The following is a 13,436-nucleotide window of genomic DNA, read 5'->3' as shown; positions in this document are numbered from 1 at the left end:
AGAGGAATTAAAAAACAAAGTACATGGAGGGCAATTTTCAGTCATAGGTCACCATTCAGGCCCCTTTCCTGACTGAACATTACATTCCCACCCACAAATCTGGAAATAGACCATCTTTGAGGACCAGCTCAAGTGCTTGCCCATCACTCCCACTCACTCCCACCAATCACAACAATCAGATAGAGTGCAGTCGCTTGTGAAATAGGGTTAATAATAGTGATTGTCTCGAGGACTAAAATGAAATAACCAATGTAAAACACGTAATGTAATTTCTGGAACACCCAGAGCTCAATAAATATTGGTTTCCCCTTCCCTTATCCCCCTTCTATAACCACAAGGCAAATTGCACTATTGGCCTCAGTTCAGAGGGTTTTAAAGGCTCCGGGGTTGTGCATAGCAACTTTTTAAATAACTTGATGTCCCTGTTGCCATACATGGCAGGGAGTCAGAAAGCAGAATGGGGAGTTGCCAGACCAAGTTGCCAGGCTCTGACAAAAATCAGTAAGTAGACAACTTCTGTATTCTATCTGATAACAGAACACATTCATGCCACCCCCAACCCCGTCCTTCTTGCTGAGGGCTCTTCATTAAAGCATCCTTCTTGGCCTTCCCACAGTTCCTCACCCATTCCTCCCCAGGGAAGGAGAAGTGAATTACATGATTGGTAAATTTGAAAGGTACCTCAGCCCTAGGCTCACTCTGCTGTCTTTTCAGAACAGCTCCGCTGGGAAAAGCCTGTAGTTGTTCAGGCATGGTTATTGATGAGTATTTTTGAGATACAGGTTTAGGAGGCCCACATGATCCACAATGTAATCCACATTCTCACCAACCAGCTTCACCACTAGTAAGGGGCCATCTGTCTCCTAGGTCTATCTCACTGTTGATTCTGAACTTGGGTGGGGAAGAGGGATGCCGTGTATTGGGCTCCCTCAAAACCCACTTACCCATCTGCCCTCTATTCCACGCACACTCATACCCGGACAGGCACCAGAAACCTCAGCATGTTCGGTGGTACGACCATGGTCCCCATTAGGGTCACATCTCCCTCAATTTGCTTTTTCCTACTTGCTCTGGGCCTCTCAGCGTGAGACATTGCTGCCATCCAACTTTCACAAAAGAAAGAGTTACAGACACACAAGGATAGTTCTTTCCTGCCTTCCTCCTGGAGTATAAGCACCAGGTATTGGATGGCTTTTGTGTTTCCCATAGGACTTAGCAGAGTTCTGAACATGTGAAACTCTGATAAAGAATCAGGAGACCTATGAACTCTGCCCCTTTCTCGTCACGTGACTTTTTACACATTACTTTCTCAATTTGTGTACTTCCAGGGCACTTAATTTGTCTGTTCCTTTTAAGTGACACAGATTTTAAATGAATCAAAAGTCAGAAGTGGGGGAAATGGGACATCTGTGATACTTTCAACAATAAAGGTAATTAAAAAAAAAACACCTTACAGATCTGAAATAATAAAGGATGAATTCTCATTATAATAAATAAATTTTTAAAAATCAAATGGACAAAAAGTTGATCATTTCTTCAATGTGATAAAAGTGAATGGTCAAGATCGCTAAAGCTTGTTTCCATTTTTGGCAAACACAGCTCTAGATTTGTCAGATGTGCTTATGATGTCAACCCATTTACAATGTAAACTCTTAGACTCCTACTATTTCCCACAAAGGTTCAAATAAAGGGCTTAGAACCCATGAATTCTCAGAAAATTCTGTTTACTACTTAATTCCTACTTAAATGTAGCAGAAATTCTTTAAAACATGCTTACTGCTTTGCTATAGAATATAACAAAATTTCATTATAGAGTTAGCAGGGCACTGAATATAAAGCTACATCATTTATGGTTTTCTTAGGAAGGGCTGGCAAAATATGGCCCACAGGCCAAATACTGCCTGTTTTTGTAAACCAAGTTTTACTGGAACACAGCTCTACTCATTTGTTTACAATTTGTCTGTTTTGCTTTCATGCTGTAACAGCAGATTTTAGTAGTTACGACAGAAACTATATGTCTACGAAGCCTAAAGTGGTTACTATTTGGCTTTTTACAAAAAAAAATAATAATAAAAGTTTGCTGACCATCATCACCCCCTCCATTCTAAAGAACCCTCCAGGCCCTAACTGGTTTGGCTCAGTGGATAGAGCGTCGGCCTGCGGACTGGAGGGTCCCAGGTTCGATTCCGGTCAAGGGCATGTACCTGGGTTGCGGGCACATCCCCACTGGGGAGTGTGCAGGAGGCAGCTGGTCGATGTTTCTCTCTCATCGATGTTTCTAACTCTCTATCCCTCTCCCTTCCTCTCTGTAAAAAATCAATAAAATATATTTTTAAAAAAAAAGAACCCTCCAGTTAATCTTAGTAGATCCAAATTATCCCTCATGAATGTCCTAAACACGGGATTAAGTGATCACAAAAATGTGGCTTATCCTGCCTGGGCCTTTCCTCCTCCTCATCTGCAAGAGGAGAAATGTATCAAGATGATGTCCAATGTAGGCATCAACCATCATTCTGACTCTCAGCCAATGAGTAATGGCCTTCGTGATGCTGATTACTTCCGAGTATTTGAGACACCTGCACCTCGTATGGGATTGTAGAAATACGGGCGGGCACATCAGGAGTTTCAAGTCCCAGCCCCCTCTTGGCCCCTAACTGACTAAACCTCTTGGCCCTTTGCTTCTGTAAAATGAAGAGGTAGACAGACGAGGATGAAATTTCCTTAAAGGCCACCCTGGCTGCTGCGAAAGCCCAAGGAACCACATCACACCTGGATTTACAGAGAAGGGCCTCAGGGAAGGCTTCTTGGAGGAAGTGGCGCCTGATCTGAGTCTTGAAGGATGAGGAAGAATTCACGCTGCTGGAGAATGGCCTGACTGATAAATCAAAAGGCAGATCTGAAATAATAAAGGATGAATTCCCACTAAAATAAATAATTTTTAAAAAATAAAATGTGAAGCCATCCTTTATGTTTTGGCTGGTTAGAAAATGTCATTTGTCTTAGCAGCTAAGCCTCAGGAAAGATCTCTTCAAATTCACACAGACTCTAATGTGTGCATTCCACTCTGCTTCTGGCTGTGCATTGTGGAAGGTCACAGTACAGTCACCTTTTTGTTATCCAAATACTAAGATCACATCCAAAGCTGGAATATGGCATCAGCTGCTACAGGCATAGGACATGTGATAGCCATTGCACAGGACACCAAGGCTGCTTGGGAACATGAAGTCCATCAGAGAGTGTTGGGCAAAGGATCATTCCAGGATTGAAGTCAAGGTCAACAGGAGGTGAGATAAGTTTAACTTCAAACAATCTCGACAGTGGGATTAGGTAACATGCTTATGCAGCAGTCATTTTCATGTGATTAAACCATCCAAACATCCACAACAATAGATTCCAAAGGGAGGGGAATTCTCTGAGTTGACCTAGCTTACACCGTCTCAGCAATAATGATGTCTAAGCAATCGCCAGCTCCCCCACAATACTGCCTGTACTGATGTCAGAAGTAGAAATCATTCATGCATTCAACAAATTTTAGTGCCAACTACGTGAGTACTTTTCTGTCCACTGAAGACACTGCCATTAAAAAATGAGACAAAAATCCTTTTCCCTTTTGCAACTAACATTCTAGTGTCACCCTTGTATGGAGAAAAGTCCAAAGAGTTTTAACTTCTATCCAACTGGACATAGTGCTGCTCTGAACAATCCCGGGGGATATTTTGCAAAAGAGTCTAAGCCACACCTGAGCCAGCTGTCTTCCTGAGCCCTTGTCCCTCCATCATATTCTCTGTGTCAAAGCTCTGCACAGGCCAGGGTAAAGCCAAGGCAGCCTGGTGCTTTCTCCTTACTGTACCATCATCAAGCCTCAGGACTCCTAAAGCCTCAAAGCAAAAATGCTCTTTGAACCTCTCTGGGAGTATTGACTAGGAACAGTCCTAAGTTCTGAAAATGATGTAGATGTAGCTTTATTTAGCCCAGCTCCTCCTCTCCACCCACATCAAAAAAGGGGGAAATTGAATGTCCTACTATAGATTAATGATAGGTAAATTATCATGCTTACATGAGATAAAATCACAAGCCACCATTTAGCCTCCACAAAGACTCCATAATGTGTGAAAATACTTACTATAAAGTTTTAGGTAGTCAGGCAGGAAAAAAGCCCATATACATATATGTTCAATATAACCAGTGTAAATATAACAAGTGTAAATATAACAAGTGTAAAATTCTGCTAAGAAAAATAAAAGCCTTGACTGCTAGTCAAGATGGTGGAGTAGGTAAAAGTCTGTGTTCGCCTGTCCCACAATCACATCAAAATTACAACTAAATTATAGAACCACCATCGCTGAGAACCACCCAAAGACCAGCTGAAGTCCTATAACTAAGGATGTGAAGAAGAAACCACAATGAGACTGGTGGTAGGGGCGGAGACATGGAACAGGCACATTCCACATGCATGGTGTGGCGATTAAGAATCAGGAGGGATACCTTGGCTGCAGAGCCCACCCCCCCCCCATAAGAAGTAAGGGGTCCCAGCACCACCCTAGGCTCCCCAGGCCCAGGAAGAGGAGTCCCTGTCACATCTGGCTGTGGAAACAGTGGGGATTTCATCCAAGAAAGACAAAGGGCTACGGGAGACCAGGACACTCTGGTCGCTTTTTATATTTAATTTTATTTATTTTTAAATTACATTTGATATTCAATATTATATAAGTTTCAGATATACAACATAGTGGTTAGACATGTGTATAACTTAAAAACTGGTCATTCCCCCCACCCCACCCCTAGCTGGCAGGGCTCAGGGGTTGAGCATCAACCTATGAACCAGGAGGTCACAGTTGGATTCCCGGTCAGGGCACATGCACAGGTTGCAGGCGCAGTCCCCAGTGTGGAGCGTGCAGGAGGCAGCTGATCATTGATTCTCTCTCATCATTGATGTTTCTTTCTCTCTCCCTCTCCCTTCCTCTCTGAAATCAATAAAAATATATATTTTTTAAACGTGGTCCCCATGAGCCATGACTGGGTGGCTCAGTTGGTTGGAAAATCTGGCCAGGTGAGTTTGATTCTGGTCAGGATATATACCTCGGCTGTAGGTTCAATCCCTGATTGGGGCATGTACGGGAGGCAGCTGATAGACGTTTCTCTCTCACATCAATGGTTCTCCCTCTTTCTCTCTCCCTTCTTCTCTCTAAATCAATACAAATACATCCTCAAGAGAGGATTTGGTTTTTTTAAGTGGTCCCCTTAATAAGTCTATAACCTGTTCGGCACCAAATATAATTATAACAATATTATTTGACTGTAGTCTCTATGTTGTCGTTTTCCCAGGACTATTTTTGTTAATCCTCACCTGAGGACATTTTCCTCATTGCTTTTCAGAGAGACTGGAAGGGAGGGAGGGGAAGAGAGAGAGAGAAACCTTGTGAGAGAGACACATTGACTGGTTGTCTCCTGACACACACCAACCAGGGGCGGGAAGCAAACCCACAACCCAAGTACTAGTATGTGCCCTTGACTGGGAATCGAACCTGTGACCCTATGGTGCATAGGCCAATGCTCTAACCACTAAGCACACCAATCAGGGCTCCCATGACTATTTTTAACTGCCAATTTGTACTTCTTAATCCCTTCACCTTTTTCACCCAACCGCCTAACCACCCTCTCATTTGGTGGCCATTAGTTTATTCTCTGTATCTATATGTTTCCGTTTTGATTGTTCATTTATTTTGTTTTTTTACATTCCATATATAAATGAAATCATATGGTATTTGTCTTTCTCTAACTTATTTCACTTAGAATAATAGCCTCTAGGTCCATCCATGTTGTCACAAATGGTAAGATTTTGTTCTTTTTATGACACAGTAATATTCCACTGTATATATGTACCACATCTTCCTTACCCAAATGTCTGCTGATGGACACCTAGGTTGCTTCCATAACTTTGCATTTGCATATAAAATGCCCTTCTTTATCTCTTATTATTGTCTTTGTTTTAAAGTCTAGTTAGTCTGAAATAAGTATTGCTACCCCAGCTTTTTTTTCCCCCTCATTCCATTTGCATGAAATAGCTTTTTCCATCCTTTACTTTCAGTCTGTGTGTTTCTTTAGATCTGAAGTGGGGCTCTTGTATGGGTCTCCTTTTCTTATCCATTCAGCCATCCTATGTCTTTTGATTAGACCATTTAATCCATTTACATTTAAAGTAATTATTGATAGGTATGTAGTTATTGCCATTTTGTTATTTATGTTTTGATCTTTCTTTCTTATTATTAAAGCAGTCCTTTTTAACATTTTTTTGTAATACTGGTTTGGTGGTGATGAACTCCTTTAACTTTTTCTTATCTGAGAAGCTCTTTAGCATTCATTTGATTCTAAATAATAGCCTTGCTGGGTAGAGTAATCTTGAATGTAAGTCTTTGCTTTCCATCACTTTGAATATTTTGTGCTAATCCTTCTTGGCCTGCAAAGTTCCGTTGAGAAAGCAGCTGAAAGTCTTATGGGAGCTCCCTTGTACAGAAATAACTGCTTTTCTCTTGCTACTTTTAAGATTCTCTCTTTGGCCTTAACTGGCGAGGTTCAGTGGATAGACTGCCAGCCCTTGGACTGAAGGGTCATGGGTTCGATTCTGGTCAAGGGCACGTAACTCAGTTGTAGGCTCAATCCCCCGCCCTGGTTGGGCACACCAGCCCAGGGCCTGTGTGGGAGGCAACCAATTGATGTATCTCACTCATATCGATGTTTCTGTCTCTTACTGTCTCTCCCTCTCCTTCCACTCTCTCTAAAAATCAACAGGAAAATATCCTCAGGTGAGGATTAACAACAACAAAAATAACAAAGAAATCCAAAACACTAATTCAAAAAGATCCATGATATATGCACCCCTATGTTCATTGCAACCTTATTTATAATAGCCAAGATATGGAGTCAACCTAAGTGCCCATCAATAAATGTATATACAATGGAATATTACTCAGCCATAAAAAAGAATGAAATCCTACCATTTGTGACAACATGGATGGACCTAGAGGGTATTATACTAAGTGAATACAAAGAAAAACAAATACTATATGATTTCACGTATATGTGGAATCTCAAAAACAAAATAGGCAAAACAAAAACAAACTCATTGATACAGAGAACAAATTGATAGTCAGCAGATGGGACAGGGGTTAGGGAACTGGGTGAAAAAAGTGAAGGGATTAAGAAGTACAAAATTGATAGTTACAAAATAGTCCTGGGAATATAAATACAGCATAAGGAATATAGTCAATGATATTGTCATAACCATGTACAGTGCCAGGTGGTTATTAGATTCATGGGGGGATCACTTCATAAGTTATATAAATATTTGTACATTAATACTGTACATGTGAAATTTATATAATATTGAATGACAACTATAATTGAAAGATAAAACAAATAAAAGTTTTTTTAAAAGGTGAAAGGGATTAAGAAGTACAAATTGCCAGTTAAAAAAAATGGTCTCAGGGATGTAAAGTACAAGGTAGGGAATATAGTCAATACTATTGTTAACTATGAATAGTGTCAGATGAGTACTAGACTGATCTGGGTGATCGCTTTGTAAGATATAAATGTCTAATCACTATGTTGTATGCCTGAAACTAATATAATATTGTATGTCAACTGTAATTGAAAAATAAATTTTAAAAAAGACAAGCCTTGCACTGCCAATATGGCTCAGTGGCTGAGCGTTGACCCAAGAACCAGGAGGTCATGGTTCAATCCCAGTGCAGGGCATGCAGGAAGCAGCTGGTCAATGATTCTCTCTCACCATTGATATTTCTGTCTCTTCCTCTCCCTCTCCCTTCCTCTCTGAAATCAATAAAAATACATTTGGAAAAAAACAAAAGCCTTGATGGAAATGCTTCCAAACTAACCATTGATAAACAGGTGTTGAAATTACGGATGTTTTTCTACTTTTGGTAGTTTTCAATTTTTCTTTAGTGAACATTCATTATTTTAGAATTTTAAAAAATTAAAAGTTAATATAGTGTTTTTAAAGGCAAGTATGAGGCAGCAAGTACAAATATCAAATAGTTTATCATGGTAGCTAAGAATCTGAATTCTGGATTCAAACTCTCTGGGTCAGAACCTGGCTCCCACGTTGCTGTGTGAACTTTGCTTGCCTCCATTTTCCACCTGCAAAAATAGGGGTGATATGGGTGCCTACCTAAATGGGTTAACATGAGGATTGGTACATAAAACACACAGAGTGTAAACACTCAAAATGATAACAGATCTAATACTACAGAGGCTTCAAAGACAGAGCTCACACAGGGGGAAGGTGAGCAAACAGCACCTCTTTATTAACTAATTCAGAGTTATCTGTCAGTGGACAACTTCCCCTCAGGCAGCATCAATACCCAGATCCTTTACTTAGATTTTTAAATTTTCCCCTGAAGAAGATGTAGAATATGTTGATATTCATTTTATGGGTAATTACCTTCGTGTGTTTTTTAATGTGCCAGCCATAATTTATTGTACAAAGTGCCTCTCGGTTTTAAAAACAAGTCTAAAAATTATGTTAATAAGATTGTCAGAAAACACTAATCATTAAAATGATCTCATAAAATATTGCGTATGGCGCTAACAGACAGTAGTAAATTTGAAGATAAAAGTAACTGATAGAATCATATTTTTCTGTCAAATGCCTGTTCCAAAAACAGTGAAGTCAAAGTTGGTCTCTTATACCCTACACCCAACATCCCTCTTTCTGTACAAATTAAAATATCTAAATCTGGGTAAAATAAAGTGGTTAATAACTAGTCCCTCACTTTGCTCCCAATAGGCTTTTAGTAACTACTTGTGGAAAGGACACCCATTTCTGAAATTGTGGTTCTTATTGCTTGCCAACATTTCTTTCTAAAGGAGTGAGGATTCAGCTAAGATTGCATAAATATTAAACTGTGACCAATAAAAGAGATCTAGGGGTAAGACACGATTAGAAGGAAAAACAGGTTGAAATTAGTTTCTCTACATTTCCTCCTCCTGAAACAGAGCATCACTTTGGCCTTATAAGAGAGAGAGAGGATTGTGCCTTTCAGCTTCCAGAGGCATTCTGTACCCTGATTTCTAATCCAGGTTTCCTTGACCTTGGGATCCTAGAAATTCTCCACTCAAATATAAGGCTGTGCTTCTATTCAAATTCTTGGCCTGGTTTTGGCAACCTTTCCCTGTCCTTGGACTCTGTTTTCTCCTTGCATAGAGTCTCTGCCTACTTATCATGGTGAAAAGGTCTTGAATCACGGAGTTGCTCAGGCTTACATTTGGATCTGGCTGGGCAAAAGCTGTATCATCTCCATTCAGTCCCTTCATCTTACTCAGCCTCACTTTCTTTGTCTGTAAGTGCATATCTCGCAAGGTTACTATGGGGTTGGGTGAGACAATAGGTGCTACGTGATTGGGCAATGGTAGGCAACTTGATGGGGTGTTCTCCCCTTCCCCTGTGTCCTTTTTGGGGGTTAGCAATCATTTGGGTCCTAAAAGCCCTTCGTTTCTTCCCTGTCTTTCCTTATCAGACCAGAAGGCCAAGTTCTTCTGAACTTGGGGTTTTTAATGTAGAAGAATGTTTGAGCTCTCAGTTAACTCTGACCCACTCATACTTATGCCCCGCGGGAACGGGAAAGGTAGGTTAGCCGGTGGGGAAGGTCCCTCTTGGGTGAAGCATGAAAAGTGGGGCTCTCGCTCAGGCCAGTGGGTTCCCATCCGTTTTCTTTCCCGCCATTGAAGTCCGGATCTGGCTCTGCCCGCCTCCCTCCTCAGGCCCGCAAAGATTAAGTTGATCGATCCCTCTGAGCTGTTTCTTTCTGGGGGTGCCAACACTGAGAGTCTCTCGTGACCCCTGAACCAGCCCGCCCCTGTCCTGCAAAGGAAAGGTGAGAAGAGACGGAAAAGGGGTAGGGAACACCGGACCTAGCTGAGTTGGAGAAGGAAGGGTCAACAGCTCAGCCCAGACTGGAGTTTTCCGGCTCCCCCCCCCTTCCACCAACCCCCCCCCCCCGCCCCCCGCAGCCTCCTTCCCCGGAGCAGCCAGAGGACTGGGACTGGAACCAAGACGAGTGCGACGGCTTCTCCACTCGCCTGGGTCGGCGGCAGCCCCGGCCCATACAGGTGCTCCCTCCCCGCCAGCCAGCGCTGCGCTCCCGGCAGCCGCGCGCCCTCGGTCCTGGGTGAGCGCCGCGCTGCGCACCTGGACGTGCAGACTGGCCTTGCACCGCCGCCCCACCCGCGGGGGAACGCTACCTGTGGAAGTAATGAGCGCAAAAGAGGCCCAGAAGCACCGTCGCAGGCGGACCGAAGAGGGCGCGGGACTGCCGGACGAGCATCCCCAACGGCAGCGCAAAGGAGGGCAGCTCCTGCAGGAACCAGGCGGCGCCTGCGGGCAGGTGGGGAGCCGCGGCCAGGCTCCCCGTGTACTTCCCGTAGCTGGAGGGCTCCCGCAAGTACAGCACCAGGGCCCCCAGGGCCGCCAGCGCGGCGCTGCCTGCCAGCACCGGGCTCTGCTGGCAGTGCGCGGGCATCGTGCTGCCGCGCCAGGAGAGCGAGGCCCCCGCCGCCCCTTTATGGAGCGGGAGACACCCCTCTGCGTCCGCCCCTTTAGCTGGGGCCCCCGCCCTCCCCCCTGCCTCCCACCTGGGCGCGGCCAGCCGGTCTCTGCTCGGCGGCAGCGCCCCTTCCGAGGGGCTGGCGCTTCGGAGGCGGCCAGGGTGGGAGGCAGGACCAAGGCTTTCGTGGGGCCAAAACCTGTCCTGGGGCCGGGGGCCGCGCCTCCACCCACGGACCTCTCTCCTCCTCGCCTGCCACTGGTCTCCCCCTTCCACTTGTCCTCGCGCATCGATCTCTGAAGCTACAACTTCGGGCACTAGGAAGAGAGAGAAACCACAGGAACGGTTCAGCGGGAACGTTCTCCCGCGCCCCCTCCCCCACCCACCCCTCTGTGCGCACCTGTGCGCGGTAGCCACGCAGTCCCTACCCTCGAACCACCCCAGCCAGGGTCTCCCCAGCCCTTCTGGTTCCCTGCGCTCCTCCACTGCCCGCCCTCGCCCACTCCACCCCGCCTCCTCCTTTCCGCGCTGGGCCCCACACCAGGCAGTGGCCGAACATTGAGCTTCGCTCTGAGTTGGGGCGTTGAGCTCCTTCGCCACTCTCAGCATCAGTGCCCCCTCTATGCCACCACGCCCCCGGTCAGGTACCAACCTCTCCCAAACCCAGTTCCTCCTTGGGTTTCTCGGGAGCCCCCGGGCGCGCCCCCCCGGACTCCTGGAGCCAAGAGGCGCCCTCTCCCAGGTCCTCCAGCTGATGAGTCGGGTCCCATACGGTGATGCCGCTGCGCTCTAAATACCCAGATGCAGGTTCTTTGTCTTCCTTCTGTTTGCCGCTGCCCTTCTCTCATTCTCCACCCCGTCGTTCTCCAACTTCGTTCGTTACCTATTTCCTCTTCCCTTCTCCGAGTCAGCATCCAGACCCTCGGCTGCCCTCCTCCTGTGCTTTACGCCACCTTTCCTCTCAGCCTTTCTTTGGCATCGCTTTCCTCCTGCTGGGCTGGCCTCCTCTTCCCACCTACTGTTGTACAACTTTTTGTCCCACCTTCTTTGATTACTGGATCCCTATTCATTTTCTCCTGTGGTCCCTACCTCGAGAGAGAGAGAGAGAGAGAGAGAGAGAGAGAGAGAGAGAGAGAGAGAGAGAGAGTTCTGAGTTGGGACGTTGAGCTCCTTCGCCACTCTCAGCATCAGTGCCCCCTCTATGCCCTCCCTCTCCCTTTCTTGGATGTTGCAACTCATTGCCTCTCAGAAGCATCACCCAGTATTTCCTCATCCGCTCCTGGCCTGTTGCACTGGCTGTTCCGATGAAAGGCACGCTGTCCCATCTGCCCAGTTTGGAGGTTTCTAATTCCTGGGACACGTGGTACATGATGACACTTTCGTGCTACAGGGCAGGCACCCTCTGCTTGTTGACCAAGAGGTATTTATCATCTCCCTGTTAGGTAATACATTAAATAGTCATCATAGTACTTCAGTTATCAATTGCTCGCCATGTGAGAATCACCCATGCTGACTGAAGCGCTTTGCACGGAGTAATCAGGTGTTGGCTCTCACAGCTTCGTGGAGCTGTTTCTGCGCTGGCTTTCCAGTGCAGACCCAGTCCCAGCTTCCTCACTTGCTACCTGCTGGTTGAGGACAGCCAAGTGTAGATGTCTAGTAAAGACCTAGCTTCTGATCTGCATGTCCTCCCTGCTGAACAACTCCACTTGTGTGTCCTTCATGAGGTCAAATTCAACCCTACCCAAAGCTGAACCAGTGTATCTTCCCCTCTATTCCCCATCCATACCCAGATTTTTCCTCTGCCATTCCTGGTTGTTACATGTCTGTTCTCAACAGCTATCGCCTGGCACATAGACACAGAAAACCATGGATTTCTTAACTCCATACAGTATCAGGAGAATAAGCAATGTGACGTTTCAAACACAACTCAGGGAGGAGGATCCAAGATGGCGGCGTAGGTAAACACCTAAACTGCTGCCTCGCACAACAATTTCAAAACTACAACTAAAGGACAAAACATCTATCACCCAGAGCCATGGGAAAGCTGGCTGAGTGGAAGTCCTACAACTAGAAGGAAAGAGCAAACAGCATTGAGAGGTGCACAAGCGCAGAGAGGCTGAGGTACGGAGGCACGCGAATCGGGCTGGCAACGGGCGACTGGGAGCACTGCTTTTTTCAACCCCAAGGGAGACAAGCTCCCGATTACTCCAAACTCCGGTTTCTGGGGAGACACGGGGGACCCAAACTCCTACGGGGAGAAGCTGGACTGTCTGCCGTGGGGTCGGAAAGTGAGGGTGGCTTGCTTGCAGGGCTGGCACAGGAATAATTGTTTACTGTGCTGGGGCACGGGACTCAGAAACTCGGTCAGAGACTCAGAGCCGGCTATCGGGCAGCCATCGCTGTTTGCCATGCCCTAGCCTAGTCACGCCCTGAGACCCCGCCCAGCACAATCTACAAACCCACCCAAGCTCCAAGCAGCGGCTTTAGCATATGAATGACCTGCCTTATCGCAGCTTAACCTAGCAAACTTGCAGCCCAGGTCAGACAGCTCCAAAACCTCCAAACCCCAAGCAAAGAGGAGAAAACTGTAGTTCTTGCTGTAGCGCCTGCTGGGTGGCCTCAGACAGTAGCTGACCTGCACCCCATTGGAGATCCAGAAGCCAGTGTACCTAGTGGTCAGTGTGAGACACCAGATTTCAACTCCTCACACCCATAAGTGACACATTCAAGAGGCAGACTCAGTGAGCACCAAAGCCCCACTGAAACAAGTCCTGCACCATAAGCGTGTCTCCAGCGCAGCAGTTCTTCCATTATAGACACAGCGGGTCCTTACAGCCAATTGGCCTGGAGGTCAATTCCTCCCAGTGTACCAAC

General features: G+C 45.8%; 1 protein-coding gene across 1 annotated transcript in view; it reads right to left on the bottom strand.

The window, feature by feature from the left end:
* SRD5A2 (steroid 5 alpha-reductase 2) overlaps positions 1 to 10,547 on the bottom strand; it is a 32,663-nt gene extending 22,116 nt beyond the window's left edge. The window contains exon 1 of the mRNA XM_080685014.1: positions 10,261 to 10,547. Coding sequence (XP_080541140.1) covers positions 10,261 to 10,538 — 278 coding nt within the window. The 5' untranslated portion in view covers positions 10,539 to 10,547. The remainder of the gene's footprint in view (positions 1 to 10,260) is intronic.
* Between the last annotated feature and the right edge of the window lie 2,889 nt (positions 10,548 to 13,436).

The sequence above is a fragment of the Plecotus auritus genome, assembly GCF_963455305.1.
Source record: "Plecotus auritus genome assembly, chromosome: 8".
Taxonomy (NCBI): domain Eukaryota; kingdom Metazoa; phylum Chordata; class Mammalia; order Chiroptera; family Vespertilionidae; genus Plecotus; species Plecotus auritus.
The sequence above is the reverse complement of the archived record's forward strand: the minus strand, read 5'-3'. Positions and strand labels throughout refer to the sequence as shown.